Consider the following 21,617-nt stretch of genomic DNA (forward strand, 5'->3'; position numbering starts at 1 on the left):
GTCAAGAAAAGGTGGACGAATAAGCTTTCCCATCACCAAATAGCCTGTGAATCAAAAGCACAAAAGGAATGACAGAGGAACAAAATGAAACCGAAGCTAACATTGATCTCGACACTTTAAACAAAATGCGCTCGGAGCCACTGCTGGAACAGTGTGTGTCTGCATCCTGCTCTGCGTTCCAGGACTCGACGCTGGGATGGAGTTCTGTAGCGCCTGAGTCCTGGAGAAGCTGCAAAGAGAAGCGTGTGATCTGACCCACTGTAGAGATCTGTGCGCACGTCGGTGGATCCGCCTGCTCTGGTTGCTCGTCCAGAACAAAAGCGGGATCATCTCCATCATCAGAATCCTCAGACTGACAACGCACTATGCACTCTGTCTTGCTCCAATTTAAAAAAAACAAAAAAAAAACACTGAAGCGCTTGCTCAACATTCATAAGACACCTCATTTTTACAAAACAAAATAAAAAACCCACCACCATACTAACCACACTCGCTAAATACTCCACCCAAAAAATACACACTCCAAACACGCCAAATATTTCTCAAATCTCTCAATACCAAAACTCTAACCGGTCTGTACACCCAAAATGTGCACATACTCAGCATTTTTCGCATGTCATTGAGTTCATAATTTGCTTTGCTTGCAACTGCGTATGTTTGCTTTTAATGTATGCATTCTGTCGTGTGTAGCCCTTGCCGCACTTCTGCCGTTTTTTGTTTTTTTTTGCGTTGCAGAAATTCACTCTGCTCTCTAAAAAGTAAAGCAAACAGCACTCGGGTTTCCAGATGTAAAGCGGGACACACTGCTTCCTTGTCAGGGCTGGAAAGATCAGATCACAAAGTTCAGAGTCCTTCGGTGTCCCCTCCCCTTCCAAAAAAGTCGAAAATACAGGCATTTAAAGTCACAAGCAAACTTAAAACTTCCCGTCTCTTGTTGAAAAGCATTAAGAGTGAGGGGGGGTGGGGGGGAATAGCACTATCTCTCTCTGCTTTTTTTTCCCCCAAAACCTTGGTGTTTCTGATCACAGATCAAAGCTGTTCACATGCGAATGTCTGCTGCTGCTGACCTTTTTCACACTTGATGCTCAAAGTCACGCTTCTGAAAACTGCAGCCTCGTTTGCACAAACTGAGGTGCAGAGAGATCACTGCAGATGACAAAATATTATTACATCGTGACGGCCCTTAGCTCTATGACAATGAGGATGACTGCGCTTATGCAAAGCCCCCACACACACACAGTGAACAAATACGCAGCAATCAAGGATCACCTCCTCAAAACTTTTTAACTGTCAGACTGAAAGGGCGAGCAGGCTCTTCTCTCTGCACGGACTGGAGGACAGCAAACCCTTCAGAGTTCATGGACAGAACGCTGCAGCTCCTAACAGAACACCGGCCGACTTTTTGTGCAGCAACTCTCTCCCAGCTGGACTGCGTTCAAGTACCATAGGAAATTACAAGTCTTTTTTGTTGTTTCAAACTCAGCAGTTGCTTGTGGCAGGAGTGTGGTTTTCATTTTATTTTTGGTAAAATAATTCACTGTATCCACACAAAAGATTAATTCTGGCCTATATAAGGTGCCTGAGCCCAGTGAAGCTGACCCCCCACCCAGACAAAAAAAAATCCAAGCAAACAGGCTGAGTTTGCCCTGTAATTTCCGACGGTACATGAACGCAGCAGCAGCAACAATCACCTCCTGCATGTGCTTATTATTTTTTATTAAATATAGCAATATGAGTGTAGGAATGACAATCCAGCCCTTCGGTACATGTGGCAACAGGAAGATGATTCAGATGATTATATCAGGTTTGTTCTGGAAGGCAGAATTCATGTTATGGATCAGCTGCACCTGGTGGAAATGACCTCACATGGCAATGTGCAGCGTTCACATGGACTGATCAATTTACTGCTCTGGTATATTCGATCATCTTTACACTTTTATTTATCCCCCCTTTTTGACATTTTCTGTTATAAATTAATATATATGACTTAGTAAAGTAATACAGTGATACAGCAGCCACCATGGCACACCAGCGTTTTTTTTTTTTCAGGCCTCCTGCGCACTCCTACGATATTTTCGGCTCACGCTCCTTTCAGTCCAGCCCCTCTCTCCACGATCACAGACTGCTGTGTGCTGGCAGAAGCGGCCGACAAATTCTTCCTGGCTGGCCAGGGATGACAGCAGTCGCACTCACCCCATCACATGCAGCGGCAGAAGCCCCACACCACACACCAGCACCGCCGTGGAGGAGCTGCATCTCTCCACCACAGCAGCGCTCACGAGCTGGCTTCTGTACTTTATGAAAACATTCAGCTAGTCGAACGAAGTCAAACTAAACGCTAACGGTACAAAAACGAAGCAAACGAAAAGAAACCATCAAGAAAGACAGCAAAACAAAATTCAGACGAATTGAGGTCTTCTGCGGCATTAGTTCAAATTTTTCGACAGTTTAAAAATCCTGACAAAGCGCCAGCTGCAGGAATGAAGCTGTGCGAAGGTTAAACGATGCCAACAAAAGTCAACAAAAGTCCAGATTTCTTGTTTCATTTGGGCTTCATTGTCCTTCATTAACCCTCTGGGGTCCGAGGGCATTTTTTGGACAGTTCACTCGCCTGGCATAAATGTTTACAGCTCTCCCTGCATCCCACAATCAAGTTTTATGGGGTTTTTTCAGGAAAACCTGTGCTTTCAGAATATATATGTTTTTGTTGTGTTTTATAAGTGTAATAAAGGTTTACAATCAAAAATAGGCAAAGAAAAAATAAAGCAAAAAATTATTTTCCACACACATTTATTCAAAACACACAGAAAACTATAATAAACAACTGTTTTGACACTTTATAAAGGTAATTTAAGGTCTTGTGTGAAAGACTGAACAACAAAAAGGTTCAAACAATAAACACAAATGCACATTTTGAACAATATACACAAGATGGTCTATACTAGTGGAGCAATCCTGACAGTTACACACTCTGTTTGAGCACGTGAGATTGTCATCAGAGGCTCTCCGTGTGCTCCTGCTTTCACTGATCACTGTGCGTAATGGCGCAGAGCACACTGAGTATGTACTAATAGTATGTAATCATTGGAGCACCCAAGGGGCTATTCAAACGGCCCAACTACAACCCCTGGCAAAAATTATGGAATCACTGGCCTCGGAGGATGTTCATTCAGTTGTTTAATTTTGTAGAAAAAAAGCAGATCACAGACATGACACAAAACTAAAGTAATTTCAAATGGCAACGTTCTGGCTTTAAGAAACACTATAAGAAATCAGGAAAAAACAAATTGTGGCAGTCAGTAACGGTTACTTTTTTAGACAAAGCAGAGGGAAAAAAAATATGGAATCACTCAATTCTGAGGAAAAAATTATGGAATCATGAAAAACAAAAGAACGCTCCAACACATCACTAGTATTTTGTTGCACCACCTCTGGCTTTTATAACAGCTTGCAGTCTCTGAGGCATGGACTTAATGAGTGACAAACAGTACTCTTCATCAATCTGGCTCCAACTTTCTCTGATTGCTGTTGCCAGATCAGCTTTGCAGGTTGGAGCCTTGTCATGGACCATTTTCTTCAACTTCCACCAAAGATTTTCAATTGGATTAAGATCCGGACTATTTGCAGGCCATGACATTGACCCTATGTGTCTTTTTGCAAGGAATGTTTTCACAGTTTTTGCACTATGGCAAGATGCATTATCATCTTGAAAAATGATTTCATCATTCCCAAACATCCTTTCAATTGATGGGATAAGAAAAGTGTCCAAAATATCAACATAAACTTGTGCATTTATTGATGATGTAATGACAGCCATCTCCCCAGTGCCTTTACCTGACATGCAGCCCCATATCATCAATGACTGTGGAAATTTACATGTTCTCTTCAGGCAGTCATCTTTATAAATCTCATTGGAACGGCACCAAACAAAAGTTCCAGCATCATCACCATGCCCAATGCAGATTCGAGATTCATCACTGAATATGACTTTCATCCACAGTCCAAGATTGCTTTTCCTTAGCCCATTGTAACCTTGTTTTTTTTCTGTTTAGGGGTTAATGATGGCTTTCGTTTAGCTTTTCTGTATGTAAATCCCATTTCCTTTAGGCAGTTTCTTACAGTTCGATCACAGACACTGACTCCAGTTTCCTCCCATTCGTTCCTCATTTGTTTTGTTGTGCATTTTCGATTTTTGAGACATACTGCTTTAAGTTTTCTGTCTTGATGCTTTGATGTCTTCCTTGGTCTACCAGTATGTTTGCCTTTAACAACCTTCCCATGTTGTTTGTATTTGGTCCAGAGTTTAGAAACAGCTGACTGTGAACAACCAACATCTTTTGCAACATTGCGTGATGATTTACCCTCTTAAGAGTTTGATAATCCTCTCCTTTGTTTCAATTGACATCTCTCGTGTTGGAGCCATGATTCATGTCAGTCCACTTGGTGCAACAGCTCTCCAAGGTGTGATCACTCCTTTTTAGATGCAGACTAACAAGCAGATCTGATTTGATGCAGGTGTTAGTTTTGGGGATGAAAATTTACAGGGTGATTCCATAATTTATTCCTCAGAATTGAGTGAGTCCATATTTTTTTCCCTCTGCTTGGTCTAAAAAAGTATAACCGTTACTGACTGCCACAATTATTTTTCCTGATTTCTTATAGTGTTTCTTAAAGCCAGAAAGTTGCCATTTGAAATGACTTTAGTTTTGTGTCATGTCTGTGATCTGCTTTTTTTCTACAAAATTAAATAACTGAATGAACATCCTCCGAGGCCAGTGATTCCATAATTTTTGCCAGGGGTTGTAGTAATCAAATAATCATTTTTTTTTTTTTTTTTTTACTTACATGTAAATTTTGCCATTATTTCTTGAAGTGAGTTATTATTAAAAGGCCTTTGTCACGCAACATTAACGTTTGAGCTTGTTATAAAGTTATGATGTTATAATCTCGTCAAAAACATACCTAGAGTGTTTTTATTTTGCACATACATACATCACCGACACACCAAATCAGGTTTCACCCAATTATGAGCATTTTTAGCAACTACTGTATCTCAACCACTGACAACATATGACAGCAAGAGTCCACAAAAGTATTTTAAAGGCCTGACTAAAGTGTAATATGTGATGTTTAATAAGTTATTTTCATGAAAAAAGACACAAATGTGCGGTTTACTGCATTTTATTTTTTTCTTGTGTAAAAACACAGCTTAGATGTGGTTTGTCCGAAACAAACTGTCATTAAACTTAAATAAAACAGGGATGAAGTGGAGGTGTAACAGTCACTAGGTGTTCACAGGAAAGTTATTTATTTCTATATTTATTTATTTATGTTCACTGTTTTTTACCTTTTCTGATGTGTTTTGTTTTATCAGGTTCTTTTTGTCTGTTTCTCTAAAAGTGTATTGTAGCAATATTAGTTATTATTACTTTTGTTGTTGCTATTATTATTATTAATATATAAATAAAAATAAATAAAAAACATTACAATTCGTAATACACTTGACTCTTTTACAACAAACGCTAAGCCATTAATTATTTATTATACAGGAAACAAATGCACAAACTGTGCTGAGATGCCAACAGCTTAATGCTAACTTAACATTGAAAACGCCATAGACATGCTAACGCGTTAGCATCGCTACCGTTTTTATGTTATAAAATACATCTATCAACTGTTTCAGAAGACCATAACAGGTCGGTTTAATATTAAAAAGGTAAATATTACTCACAGACATATGCTCTTTAGGGTTTTAGCGGGGGAAAATAAAGATAAAGCTAAATAATACAACAAACCATCGAAGCAATAAGACGGATCAATGCTTCATTGGTTCAAAGCAAAGCCACACCCTGCTCTACTTGGGGAGTGTCTGCCAATGTTCTAACGAAGACAGGGAGGAGAAAGACCGTGGCTCATGGCAAGCAGTAAACAGAGCGGAGAGGAAGGAAAATTCACACAGTCCCTTCCTCCGCAGTCCACGCAGACATTGCTGCTGTTTTGATTAGCACAGAATGGGATGTTGCTTTGACAGTGAGACCATCATAGATCGGCCCCAAAACACGCGTGACACCACGTGCGCACACGTATGTGTGGTTAAATTTTCCAAATGACGGAAATCCGTTGTGGTGATGGAGAACTTTAACCCATGCCATATATGGTTGTTATGTGGCATTTCTAATGAAATTGTTTACAAGAGTTTTTTAACACAGGACTTGCTTGGTTTTAAGCAGGAATTTAAAAAGTGGACACTGATTTATTATAAAACTAGACAAAAACGTAGAGAAAAACTACAGTACCCAGAATTTTTGAGGGTCGAGCTTTTAACCCTTTAAAAGCATGCACCCCCCGGGAAACTCTTGCTCTTACGCCTCTTACACTTCTGCATCTTGCTTTTTCTCTTTTCTTGGGTCTTCAGACGCTCACCTCGCCATCCAAATTTTATGACCCTTTGTTCTTGCAACCACATGTTGTGTGAATTGATTTCTTGCCTGTGCGCACAACACGAAATTACTTTTTACTTGCTTTAACTTTTTAACTCAACTTTTGTAAAATTACTGGGTAGGCGTAGTTAACTTCCGCAGTTAAACCCCTTTTCTTCTTAAACTCCAAATTCATCTCGTGAACATTTTTCTTACAAAGTCAACTATTTTTGTAACGAGTTTTTGATTTGACCTGGCTTCCAAAGACGATGACGAAAGACAAATTTTTGTTTTTGGCAAATAGAGAATAAAGACACTCAAACCTTTATTCTGACAATCCCAGGCGACAAGCGCTGCAGAGATATACACATCCAGGTCAGCTCGAGCCGACAGCGAATCGAAACGCCATCAAACTCACAGTGTAACAAATTAAGTCGCCCCTGGTAACCAACGAAACCGGATGGGGTGACCGGGAGAGTCCCTTTCCAAGGTACCTGAAGCAGCTGTTGCAGACGGGTAATTCATCGACTGGAAACAAGACGGCTCCCAGCATCTGACCTCACAGAGATCCTATTTGCACTGTGCATCCAAGTAAGACCTGGGTTTTGGGTTTCAGAAATAAGTAGAGTGGCTTTATTTAATTCTATTCCCTATCACTAACAATATCTCACGTTAATAAATACCAAAGTAAATCCCCTGCTGACTAGAACGTAACTCATTCTTAAACTCCCGCAACTAAACCATAGTAGACAAATGTCATATATTAATTGTTCATTGAACTTCATCATCATAAAATTGCATTACTGTGATACGTCCTGTTATTCAACTCCTGACCGAGTTAAATAAATGTTTAAACGTATGAAGTTGTCTGTGGTTTGTATGGTTTACAGAGGAGTCAGACTCGACCTGTAGGACATAGGACTGTAAGATTAGAGACTAATTTAATATTTCCTATTGACTGACCCTAAAATCATTGATATTATAACCTTTTTATATCATTCAGTCATAGGTGGTGCCCCCATTATTTGAGGTAAAATTATCCACAAGTGATAATTTCAACATATCCTAAAACACATCTTTCCGCTACAATAAAGCACAAGATATTATTTCCCAACGCTCATTAACTATTTTATATCATTCATTGCTTGTTCCATATATGACGTACTGTATTGAGGTATGGGGAAATGCATATAAAACTAATACTACTCCAACATTTTTGTTGCAAAAGAAAGCTATAAGTATTATGTATTAAGTATTATCTATAACATATCATATTGTGAGCTTACAAATCCATTGTTTGCCTGTTTACATATTCTAAAATTCTGGGACTTGGTTGAGTACATCACAATCCAAATTATGTATTAAGTAAAAAATAAAAAAAAACCCGTTGCCACAACATGTCCAGGATCTGTAGAGTTGTTTTCTTATGAGTTTTTTGTTATTGTGGAATTGTGTGCCGAATAAATTCATTCATTCATTCATTCATATCAAATCTAGACTTGCATCTCAGATATACCTTCTGGCAAACTGTAACTAAATGTTCAGGTCTTCTTTTTAAGAAAATCCTGCTCTATACCACTTAATCATGAAGCTGTATAACTGCTGATACAAAATGCAAAGCATGTGCTGTGCACAATTTCTCCAATCACAGCCACATGTGCCTATAACTTCTTCTGGGTTGTCTGGGTGTCTTGGTGGCTTTCCTCACTCTTCTCCTTCTTGCAGAGTCTCTCAGCTTTTCAGAACTGTCTATTCCACACAGATTTACCATAGAGTACCATGGCAGTGTTTGCATTTCTTTGTAATTGATGTAAATAAAGTCTAAGACATATTCAGTGGCAGCTTTACCATCAGAGAGCCTCATCTACAACCCCAATTCCAATCAAGCTGGAATGTAGTGTGAAATGTAAATAAAAACAGAATACAATCAATTGTAAATCCTTTTCAACCTATATTCAATTGAATACACCACAAAGACAAGATATTTAATCTTCAAACTGATAAACGTTATTGTTGTTGTGCAAATATTTGCTCATTTTGAAATGGATGCCTGCAACACATTTCAAAAAACCTGGGACAGGGGCAACAAAACACTGGGAAAGTTGATGAATGCTCAAAGAACACCTATTTAGAACATTCCACAGGTGAACAGGTTAATTGGAAACAGGTGAGTGTCATGATTGGGTATAAAAGGAGCATCCCCAAAAGGCTCAGCCATTGACAAGCAAAGATGGGGTGAGGATCACCACTTTGTGAACAACTGTGTGAAAAAATAGTCCAACAGTTTAAGAACAATGTTTCTCAATGTTCAATTGCAAGGAATTTAAGGATTCCATCATCTACAGTGCATAATATAATCAGAAGATTCAGAGAATCTGGAGAACTTTCTAAACGTAAGCGGCAAGGCCGAAAACCAACATGGAATGCCTGTGACCTTCGATCCCTCAGGCGGCACTGCATTAAAAACTGACAACATTGTGTGAAGGATCTTACCGTGTGGGCTCAGGAACACATCAGAAAACCACTGTCAGTTAACACAGTTCGTTGCTACATCTACAAGTGCAAGTTGAAACTCTACCATGCAAAGCGAAAGCCATACATCAATAACATCCAGAAACGCCGCCGCCTTCTCTGGGTCTGAGCTCATTTGAAATGGACAGATGAAAAGTGTGCTGTGGTCTATTGCGTCCACATCTCAAATTGTTTTTGGAAATTATGGACGTAGTGTCCTCCGGACAAAAGAGGAAAAAGACCATCCAGACTGTTACCAGCACAAAAGTTCAAAAGCCAGCATCTGTGATGGTATGGGGGTGTGTTAGTGCCCATGGCATGGGCAACTTACACATCTGTGATGGCACCATCAATGCTGAAAGGTAAATCCAGGTTTTGGAGCAACACATGCTGCCATTCAAGCAATGTCTTTTTCAGGGACATCCCTGCCTATTTCAGCATGACACTGCCAAGCCACCTTCTGCACGTGTTACAACAGCGTGGTTTCGTAGTAAACGAGTGCGGGTACTAGACTGGCCGGCCTGCAGTTCAGACCTGTCGCCCGTTGAAAATGTGTGGCACATTATGAAGTACAAAATACGACAACGGAGACCCCGGACTGTTGAATAACTGAAGTCATACATCAAGCAAGAATGGGAAAGAATTCCACCTGCAAAGCTTCAACATTTAGTGTCCTCAGTTGCCAAATGTTTATTGAGTGTTGTTACAAGGAAAGGTGATGTAACACAGTGGTAAACATACCACTGTCCCAGCCTTTTTGAAATGTGTTGCAGGCATCCATATCAAAATGAGCAAAAACAATAAAGTTTATCAGTTGGAACATTAAATATCTTGCCTTTGTGCTGTATTCAGTTGAATATAGGTTGAAGAGGATTTGCAAATCATTGTATTCTGTTTCTAATTACATTTTACACAATGTCCCAAGTTCATTGGAATTGGGGTTGTACAACTACCACAAAAAATCTAAGCTGTCACTGATATTAAAGGGGCAATACGTGGTATTAAGAACAGGGATATGTAAACTTTTGATCAGGGTGATTTGGGTAGTTTCTGTTGTCATTATGATTTAAAAAGAGTAAACAGTTGTTTGACAATAAATGGCTTCACCCAACCACTAACCATGGGTGTAAAACACACACACACACACACACACACACACACACACACACACACACACACACACACACACACACACACACACACAGTATAAAAATTGTGGTATAACAGTACACAAAAATCACAGTTAAGTAAGTTTCTTTTGACTTGTGTGTTTGAATAGCCTTTCCAGATTGATACACTGTTTTTTCTTGAACTAATCTGAAAAATATACTTAATAAATGTGTAACAAACAAATAAATGTGACATGATTTTGTTTTTTGTCATGATGCATTTTTTGACAGATGTAACATAATCTGGTGTGACTTGTAGTCCATAAAATATGGTAATCAAATTTTTCTCAAAACTTCAAAAATAAATGAATAAATAAATAAAACTCAACAGCTGTTATTTATTCAATTTATTTGTGTGGATGTGAGCGCACCCACCTGTCAGTGGTGTGTGTTAGCCGGAAGAGTAAAGTGTTGAAGAAGCTGATGAGTTCTCTTTGTAGTCGCTGACTAACATGGTTCTTCAGTTTCTCTGACTCCTCTGTGCTCGGTGTCGAGGTCTGCTTCCCCACAACAAGCAGCAATTTAAGAGGTGATGCAGTCTCCTACAAGATTGATGGATGCAGGAGATTATTTTACTGCTTTACAAACTTTATTTCATTATCTTGATTTATTTATTTTTGCTTGTCCAGTTTATTTAAATATTACATTTGAGGAATATATCAATGTTTTTTTTTTTGTCTGTTTAACCATTCAAAAACAAAAATTCAACAAAAACTAACTGAAATGACATTTGATGTGTGGCAAATCTGTTTTTGGTAGCCAGATCAAGGAGACGCATGCGAGAAACCACCAAGACACCCATGACAAATCTTAAGGACTTATGGACTTCTCTGGCTGTGATTGGAGAAACTGTGTGCACTGTGCAACTTTAGTATACTTCACAACCAGTTATACGACTACTAGGAACATAAAAAGATTTCCTTACAAAGAAGACATTTAACTACAGGTTGCTAGAAAATACATAATTGCTGCCAAAGGTGCATCAACAAAGTATTGAGCAAAGGGTGTCAATATGTATGTACATGTGATTTTGTTGTTTTTACTTTTTAAAAATTTAGCAAAAAAAAAAAAAAAAAAAACTTTTTTATGTTGTCAATATGAGGTGAATTTTGTAGGAAAAATTAATTTATAAAATTTTGGAATAAGGTTGTGACATAAAATGCGAATAAAGCGCAGCGCTGTGAATATTTTCCAGATGCGCCGTAAATGGGAGAGTCAAGCCAAGATTAGTATGTATGAAAACCCTTTTCTGTTCCACTCCACTATGAAGATGGGATTTGTGGATCAACAATTACAGGTGGCATAAATGTGCATGTTCTCCAATCACAGGCACAGGTGCCCATGACTCCTTTGGAGTTCTCATGGGTGTCTTGGTGGCTTCCCTCGCCATTGTCCTTCTTGCACAGTCATTCAGTTTTTGAGAACTGCCTACATAAAACAGATTCCACATAGGCTGCAAAAGTTATGACTTATATTACCAATAATTTCTACATTTAGTCTGTCCTATTCCACGTGAGCTCTGAAAATAGAGTCACTATATAAAAATTAGTGTAATTCCTGAATGCTTAATGAAAGATTTTTGGTAAGCCCCAGGAATAAAAGCTAAAAGTCTACACTACAAACATATCCTGATTCTTTCATTTTAACTCCTCTGTGGTGATGTGAAGGCAAAACTACAAAAATTATGCCACTGCCCAAGTACAGTGACATGGAGCTCTTGCTTAACAGCAAGGTCTGAGGTTCAAAAGCCCACCTGTCTCCTATCCCCTTGTACATCTGGAGTTACATCAGGCAGGACATGTAGCACAAGATTTGTGTCAAGTCAACATGTACAGTAGTGTTCAGAATAGTAGTGCTATATGACTAAAAAGATTAATTCAGGTTTTGAGTATATTTCTTATTGTTACATGGGAAACAAGGTACCAGTAGATTCAGTAGATTCTCACAAATCCAACAAGACCAATCATTCATGATATGCACACTCTTAAGGCTATGAAATTGGGCTATTAGAAAAAAAAAAAAAATTAGAAAAGGGGGTATTCACAATAATAGTAGCATCTGCTGTTGACGCTACAAACTCAAAACTATTATGTTCAAACTGCTTTTTTTTTAGCAATCCTGTGAATCACTAAACTAGTATTTAGTTGTATAACCACAGTTTTTCATGATTTCTTCACATCTGCAAGGCATTAATTTTGTTGGTTTGGAACCAAGATTTTGCCCGTTTACTAGTGTGCTTGGGGTCATTGTCTTGTTGAAACACCCATTTCAAGGGCATGTCCTCTTCAGCATAAGGCAACATGACCTCTTCAAGTATTTTGACATATCCAAACTGATCCATGATACCTGGTATGCAATATATAGGCCCAACACCATAGTAGGAGAAACATGCCCATATCATGATGCTTGCACCACCATGCTTCACTGTCTTCACTGTGAACTGTGGCTTGAATTCAGAGTTTGGGGGTCATCTCACAAACTGTCTGCAGCACTTGGACCCAAAAAAAGAACAATTTTACTCTCATCAGTCCACAAAATATTCCTCCATTTCTCTTTAGGCCAGTTGATGTGTTCTTTGGCAAATTGTAACCTCTTCTGCACATGTCTTTTATTTAACAGAGGGACTTTGCGGGGGATTCTTGCAAATAAATTAGCTTCACTCAGGCGTCTTCTAACTGTCACAGCACTTACAGGTAACGCCAGACTGTCTTTGATCATCCTGGAGCTGATCAATGGGTGAGCCTTTGCCATTCTGGTTATTCCTCTATCCATTTAGATGGTTGTTTTCTGTTTTCTTTCACGTGTCTGTTTTTTTTTCTCTCCATTTTAATGCATTGGAGATCATTGTAGATGAACAGCCTATAATTTTTTGCACCTGCCTATAAGTTTTCCCCTCTCCAATCAACTTTTTAATCAAACTACGCTGTTCTTCTGAACAATGTCTTGAACATCCCATTTTCCTCAGGCTTTCAAAGAGAAAAGCATGTTCAACAGGTGCTGGCTTCATCCTTACATAGGGGACACCTGATTCATACCTGTTTGTTCCACAAAACTGACGAACTCACTGACTGAATGCCATACTACTATTATTGTGAACACCCCCTTTTCTACTTTTTTTTTTTTTTACTAATAGCCCAATTTCATAGCCTTAACAGTGTGCACATCATGAATGCTTGGTCTTGTTGGATTTGTGAGAATCTGCTGAATCTACTGGTACCTTGTTTCCCATGTAACAGTAAGAAATATACTCAAAACCTGGATTAATCTTTTTAGTCACATAGCACTACTATTATTCTGAACACTACTGTAGATTCACAGTGGCTCCGCTGTGGTGAGCCCAAACAAAACTGGACCAGCTAAATGAATTGTGCACGATTAATTTACAGCAAAACGACATGTCAGCAACATGTTATAAAATGCCCAAATTTGTAAACAGAGCAGTGGAAAGAGAAAGGTCAGACATACTATGGAATTCACATCCTCCTGAACACAATTCATCTCTACCTGCAAGACTCCTGTGAGGGCAGCAGACATGCAGCATTGCTTATTGGGTTTTACCTGCGGTAGCTAGTTAACGCAAGCAAAGACAACAACAGATGTTCCTCAAACAGTTCAGTAATTACAAAAAAAAAGTCAGAGTAGAGCAGAGCTGCTCAGACCTACGAGGCATCCTGTCTGAATCTGCATCAGCTTACTGTTTATACACATATTAATGAGAAATCCAAGGTGAGAATGAATAAATCCTCTTCCTGCTAAAACTGTGCAATAATTTTTCTTCTCAGGCAAAAATGTGAATTCAGCTTTGTTTACACAGCTCAGGAAATAATCTGTGTGTAGGATTAATGTGGTACGCTGTGATAGTATCTCCATCATTAGGACAGAACTATACATATGGCCTGCATGACAACACGTAATTAATTATGCTTTGATTACCACCACATACACACTTACAATAGTACTGTATCCGCATATTGGAATCCCGCCCAAGCATCTGCCCACCCTCTTTTAATGAAAACTGGTTACATGCCCAAATTAGTCTAGTGATCCCAACAAATTGAAAAAAGCAAAAAATAATGAGTTTTCACAAAGTTTTTCTCGTCGCTTCTCTGTCTTACCTGTGACATCATCAGTGTGTGCTGACAGTAGTCACATGACAATGACATCAGTTTGAGACTTTGGAATACAAGAGTTGAGCACAAGGCGGAATGGATCTGGCATTGTATGGCACAACGAGTGAGTTATTTGTGATTTATTCTTATTTGTGATTAAATCAGATAGTTTACTGAAATATACAGAGGTGTGGGTGTTCCAACGAATGTAATAGTGGTTGTGCTCGTGCATCCGCTCACCCCCTCTTCAGGCAGGATGTTCCAACATGTGAGTATGGTATATGTTGACAAGTCGAATTACATTAACAAACTACTCAAATGATTAAGAAAAAGGAAATAATTGGCTGATGGATCCCTAAAATGTCAGAAAATTGTGAAAAATGTTGAGCAATGTTTTCCGGAGCCCAAGATGATGCCTTCAAATGCTTTGTTTTGTCTATAAGCCAGAGGCATTTAGTTTACTGTAATTTAAAAAAAAACAGGTAAGTATTTCTATTTTAGAAATTGAAATTACAGAACTTGGATTTTCTTAAAATACTCAGAACAATTAATAGCTGTTAATTAATAACTGATAAATTGTTGCAGCTCTACTGGCAACATGTATATAAAGAAGACCAACAAGTACTGATCACTATTGATATTATATTTCTTGTTGCTTGTTATCTGATTGCAGCAGCTGCAGATTTATGTATCCTTAAAGCACAGATGCAAAAACCATTACGTGACTTAAAGTGGTCATATTATAGCATCCACATTCAGCAGGCTAATACATGTCAACACGTCTGAAAATCCATACAAAGTTTGACCCCATAAACACCATAGACAGTGATGCACCTAAAACGTTTTCAAGTCATTAAAAACTGTTTTCTTTCATTTCTCCTGGCTGCTGGAGACTAATACTTTGATGTGCATCATGCATATGCGTAGAGGTCGAAACATTACACCGACAAAGTCACATTTGACTGGGTGACGTATGCAGCCTGATAAAGGAGACTGGCACTCAGCCATCATCTCCTTTTCATCGTCTCACTGAGCGGTACAGGTGTTTTACATTGTTAACATTAGCTAGCACTGGCCAATAGCCTCATAACCTGTTGGTTGGAGCTAAATTTTGGCCCCCAGAGCTTGTATTTGTTTGCACTGGGAGTCTTGCCATGACTATGTTTACAAAGCATTGGAATTTTTTATTTTTTCCAGGACATGCATTGCTACCCACTTAGTGCCTCCATCTTTTTAGTTTACCCTCCATTGTGGCTGATGTTTTTCATCTCCTTACGAATGTGTCAATGATTCAGGAGCCATAGTAGAGGGTGTTTCATGCCTCTTCGCTACTGGCTTCACACTAGCTAACAACATTACTGTAACATGTTCACTCGCCTAGTGGTGGCACGTGTTGGTTTTATTCAATTTATAGTCAAATGTTTTGCATTCAACTGCAACATCATTAGCACTATGATGCTGTGCTACTTTATCTCAGATTTGCAGGTATTCTGGTAATCACTCCCTGATTGAAGGGAGTGCCAAGATGGCGCCGTTGTGTCTGGCTGCTCGTCTGCTGCTCTCCAGTCCATTTGTTATTTTATTGTTTTTAATTTATGCTGTTTTTGAGTCAGAGGCACTGCGGGTGTATGATCGCCAAACTCTGCTGGATCTCCAGCCCCTGGTTCGTGGTGCGGTGTGGTTATATGCTCCTGCGCTGCCTTTCGGACGAAAGCACAGTCGTCGCCGTGGGAGACGAAGTGGACGTCTGGTGAAGCTGAAGCTCTGTTTGGCCTGCTGTCTGGCTTCCGGACGAGCTGTGCACAGAATTCTGGCAGGATCTGTGCTGTCCTGGCGCCTTGTGGATTCGGTTAGAGCCTGTGTGGTGCCGCTGGTCGGCTCTGAGGACTGTCGGCCCGGCCGTCCATATCTTCGCCGGACTGATGTGCGCCAGTGGCGCTCTCAGAACCTGGGCTTGCTTCACCGGGTTCCGAACAGTGAGACTGTCATCCCCACTGAGGTCCTTACCCTGGGTCTCCTGAACATCAGACCACTGTCCTCGAAATCATTGTTGATTAATGATTTAATCATGGATCATCATTTAGATATGATTGGCTTGTGTGAAACCTGGCTCAAACCCACAACTCTCCTTCCTTTGAATGAGGCCTGCCCACCAGTGTACACATTTAGTCACGTGTCTCGTGGTGTGAAGTAAGGCGGGGGTGTGGCTTTTATTTACAAATCTAGGTTTTCTTTATTAGCTGTTGGGGGTCACAAATATAATTAGTTTGAGCATCTGACTCTCCGTTATGCCCATGATGCTAAGTACTGTCAGAGTCATAAAACTGGAAATCAGCTATGTTATTTTGTTACTGTTTATAGGCCCCCTGGCCCATATTCTGACTTCCTATGAGATGATAGATGATATGATTCATCTCGTAGATGAATTTGGTGCGTTCATCTCTAGTTTGTCAACTAGTGCAGATAACATTTTGATTATTCGTGACTTTAACATTCATATAAATAAACCCTCTGATCCCCTTAGCAAATCATTTATGCAAATTGTGGATGTTTTAGGATTCCAGCAATGCATTCAGGACCCGACACACATTAGTGGAAATACCCTGGATCTGGTTCTTGCACGTGGGTTTGCTGTCACAAATATTGACATTTTGCCTCTCGCATCTATAGTCTCTGACCATTCACTTATCAGGTTTACATTTACGCAGTCGCATTTAGTGGAACAACAACCTTGTCTACAACTGCAGCGTCGTATTAAACCCTCAACTATGACTGAACTTGAGGCCAGACTACCTGATATTTTAGCTTTGAATCTGGAGAATGCTAAATCAGTGGACAGCCTCGCGGATAGTCTAAATTTAACGCTTAAAACTACACTTGATAAGATTGCGCCTCCTCTGTTAAGGTCACGCCCTCCTAAGGCACAGTCACCTTGGTTCAATTATTATTTGCGTGACCTCAGGCAGAAGGCTAGAGGTTTGGAACGGAAATGGCGTTGTTCCAAATTAGAGGTGTTCCGCCTTGTGTGGCGGGATGCTATTTTAGATTATAAGCATGCACACTGGCCACGAAGCGGACCTATTACTCTGATTTGATCAGTAAAAACAAACATAACTCAAAGTTTTTGTTTGACACGGTCGCATTTCTTATTCACGGGCAGCCACCTGTTAGTCGTTCTCCCTATTCAGCACAGGATTTCTTGGATTATTTTGAGAAGAAAATAGAAGATATTAGGCTGAGCATATCTCAGCACGCCTCGGCCCAGCCATTAAAACCTGCTATGGAGGTGGGCGCTACCATTGAGGTGTTACCTAGATTGACAGAATTTAATAGTATTTCATTGGGCGTGCTGACGAAACTTGTGGCATCTACAAAAAGCACAACCTGTTTATTTGATCCTATACCAACAAAATTGTTTAAGGACCTGTGGCCCACTCTTGGGCCGACTGTGCTGGAAATTATTAATCTGTCATTAACCTCTGGATCTGTTCTGAAATGTTTTAAATCAGTAGTGATTAAACCATTACTTAAGAAATCTAATCTTGACCCTAGTGTATTGAAAAATTACAGGCCGATATCAAATCTATCATTCTGTTCCAAAATTTTAGAAAAGGTGGTTTCATGGCAGCTCATAGACCACCTTACTGAGAATGATCTTTTTGAGCCACTGCAGTCTACTTTTAGGAAATATCACTCCACAGAGACAGCGCTCACTAAAGTAGTGAATGATCTTCTGCAAGCAATGGACTCAGACACCACTACGGTTTTGGTGTTGTTAGATCTCAGTGCTGCGTTTGATACTGTGGACCATCATATTTTGCTCAATAGGTTGGAGAATTTTTTTGGGATTACTGGAAGTGCCCTTGCCTGGTTGACATCATATCTGTCCAATCGTTCTTAATGTGTCTTGTATAATGGCACTACCTCTGACCTTGCTGACATGAGATTTGGGGTTCCACAGGGATCTGTTTTAGGCCCCTTGCTTTTCTCCCTGTATGTGGCACCCCTTGGGCATATACTGCGGAGTTTTGGGATTGACTTTCATTGTTATGCTGATGATACTCAGTTGTACATGCCGATAACTGCGGGAAAGTTCACTCCCATAAAATCCCTGGAGGACTGTCTTCTATCAGTGAGAAGTTGGATGTCTAGTAACTTCCCACTTTTAAACTTTGATAAGACTGAAATGATGGTTCTTGGTCCAGCGAGACATCGGCATCAGTTTGACCAGCTGGCGCTCAGCCTGGGTTCCTGTGTCATACCTCATATGGACAAAATGAGAAACCTTGGGGTAATTTTTGATCCCACGTTGTCTTTTGACCTCTACATCAGGGATGTTACTAGGACTGCTTTTTTCCATCTGAGAGATATAGCGACAATCCGCCTCATCCTGTCCATGGCTGATGCTGAGACCCTGATTCATGCTTTTGTTTCTTCTAGACTAGATTATTGTAATGTTCTATTTTCAGGGTTACCACGATCCAGCATTAGGGGTCTTCAGCTGGTTCAGAATGCTGCCGCCAGACTTCTGACACGTAGCAGAAGGTCTGAACATATCATGCCCATTTTGGCATTTTTGCACTGGCTCCCTGTCTCTCTGAGAGCAGATTTTAAGGTTTTGCTATTGACTTATAGGGTTGTTAATGGACTGGCACCATCTTATCTGGCTGATCTGGTGGAACTCTACGTGCCGGCCCGGGCTTTGTGGTCACAGGATGCGGGACTTCTCTGTGTTCCCAGGGTGAAGAAGAAGTCAGCACGTCAAAGACTCGTTTTCGTATCGTACACCCACCCTGTGGAACAGTCTTCCTGTGACCATGAGGCAGTCTGAGTCTGTGGACATTTTTAAGTCAAGACTCAAAACCTATAGTAGAGAAGCTTGAATCTTCGACTGGACTGGGTTGATTGACGCAAGGAAGTTTCGCTTCAAATCGCAGAAGCTTCCTCAGCTAAAATTCTTGCTCTGGTGGTCTGACTTCTGTCTTGACTCTTGTAGAGAAGAATAATCAAGAAGTCACAAAAGCTGGAGTTTTAAACCTAACCAGACCCCTCCTACCGAGAGGCAGACTGCTATAGGCTAGTGACTAAACAATAGCTCTAATTAGCACCTATTGTGCTCTAGTTAGCACCCACCTAATGACAGGGCAGCTGTCCCTCTCCTGATGGCTCTCTTGACGACTCTGCTGATGATGTGAATGACTCATTACCATGAACAAAAGACTGAAACTGCTTTGACCTGAGTACCCCATTGTAAACAGGGGATAAAGTGTGTCTCAGACCCCCTCCCCGGTTAAGGCTGGGTTTCAAACGTTTCACAAAGAATGCCTCCTTGACCCCTCTCTCAAACCATTTCTTCTCTCTAGCTAATATTTTAACTTCCTTGTCCGCAAACGTGTGGAACAGACCACATCTGCCAACTCTTGGAGATCTGTCTTAACACCACGTATTTCCTGTTTAGGGGGAATTACTACAGGCAGATTCATGGATGTGCGATGGGGTCTCCGGTATCCCCCATTGTGGCCAATCTGTACATGGAGCGAGTGGAGAAGACAGACTTGACGTCTTTCACGGGCATCTCTCCCAGTCACTGGTTCAGATATGTTGATGACACATGGGTTAAAATCAAGCAACAGGAAGTTGAGGACTTTACAGAACACATCAACTCGGTGGACGCCAATATCAAGTTGACACGTGAGGATGCCAGAAACAACCATTTAGCCTTCTTGGACTGTGATGTTATGATTGGAGAGAACACGCAGCTCCAGACAGGGGTTTACAGAAAAGCAACTCACACTGACCAATATCTGCTCTTTGGCTCAAACCACCCCCTTGAACACAAGCTCAGGGTGATCAGGACGCTTCAACACAGAGCCCTACAGGTGCCCACAACCGCAGAGGGAAGGGCTAAAGAACAACAACTTGTCCAGAAAGCCCTCACAGTATGTGGGTACCCACGATGGTGCCTGGACAAAGTGCAGAAGTCCCAGAGAACAAAGAGACCAGATAGACAGGAGACGGAGACAAGAAGAAGAGTGTCTCTCCCTTATTTAGCAGGAGTACGGGAAAAACTACAGAGGATCTTCAGACAGCACAAAATCCCAATTTACTTTAAACCGGTTAACACCTTGAGACAGAAATTAGTTCACCCTAAGGACAGGATCCCTAGTTACAAACAGAGCAATGTAGTGTATTCTATCAGATGTCAGGAAAACTGTAACGAACACTACATAGGTGAGACTAAGCAACCTTTACACAAAAGGCTATACCAGCACCGCAGAGAGGGCACCAGTGGACCTCAATCTGCAGTTCATCTCCACCTTAAAGACACTAACCACATGTCTGAGGACAAGGAAGTTAAAATATTAGCCAGAGAGAAGAAATGGTTTGAGAGAGATTAAGGAAGCATTCTTTGTGAAACGTTTGAAACCCAGCCTTAACCGGGGAGGGGGTCTGAGACACACTTTATCCCCTGTTTACAATGGGGTACTCAGGTCAAAGCAGTTTCAGTCTTTTGTTCATGGTAATGAGTCATTCACGTCATCAGCAGAGTCATCAAGAGAGCCATCAGGAGAGGGACAGCTGCCCTGTCATTAGGAGGGTGCTAACTAGAGCACAATAAGTGCTAATTAGAGCTATTGTTTAGTCACTAGCCTATAGCAGTCTGCCTCTCAGTAGGAGGGGTCTGGTTAGGTTTAAAACACCAGCTTTTGTGACTTCTTGATTATTCTTCTCTACAAGAGTCAAGACAGAAGTCAGACCACCAGAGCAAGAATTTTAGCTGAGGAAGCTTCTGCGATTTGAAGCGAAACGTCCTCGCGTCAAGCAACCCAGTCCAGTGGAAGAGTCAAGCTTCTCTACTATGGAAACCACCTGGACAACTGAGAGCCTACACAGAAACAAGACTCAAAACCTATTTTTATTCTCTTTCTTATGGATAGTTTTTATTTTTATTTGTTTTATTACTTCTGTTTTTATTTATGTATTTGAATTTTTTTTTATTCATTTTTAATTATTTATTCAATTTTATGTTGACTTGTTTTATGTAAGGCGCCTTGAGACGGCTTTTGCTGTGATTTGGCGCATTATAAGCTAATTAAATTCAATTAAATTAAAATTCTCCTATCTTTCCCTAGACGTGTAGACTTTGTCCTTCCAGAATTACATTCCATATTGGTAACTCGTGCCTGGAGGACTGCCACAACAGGCAGTGACCAATTATGCTTACAATAAAAGAGATGTTCAAAATAAGTATACTAGCTTCTCTTGGTAGCTCCCATTAGGAGGAAGCACGATGTTTTGTGGCCTCAGCTCATCTTTGTGTCATGTTCTGACAGATCAAAAGCAGATTGTATGAAGGATGCTCAGGCTGGTCATGCCAAAGGTTTCCCAATTGTCCCCAAAATTTTGTC

The 21,617-nt window shown here is 40.3% G+C and overlaps 1 protein-coding gene across 1 annotated transcript in view; it reads right to left on the reverse strand.

Moving 5' to 3' along the window:
* rttn (rotatin) overlaps positions 1 to 21,617 on the reverse strand; it is a 167,750-nt gene that overhangs the window by 49,325 nt on the left and 96,808 nt on the right. The window contains exon 27 of the mRNA XM_034170387.1: positions 10,475 to 10,641. Coding sequence (XP_034026278.1) covers positions 10,475 to 10,641 — 167 coding nt within the window. The remainder of the gene's footprint in view (positions 1 to 10,474; positions 10,642 to 21,617) is intronic.

This window comes from Thalassophryne amazonica, chromosome 1 (genome assembly GCF_902500255.1).
Source record: "Thalassophryne amazonica chromosome 1, fThaAma1.1, whole genome shotgun sequence".
Lineage (NCBI taxonomy): Eukaryota > Metazoa > Chordata > Actinopteri > Batrachoidiformes > Batrachoididae > Thalassophryne > Thalassophryne amazonica.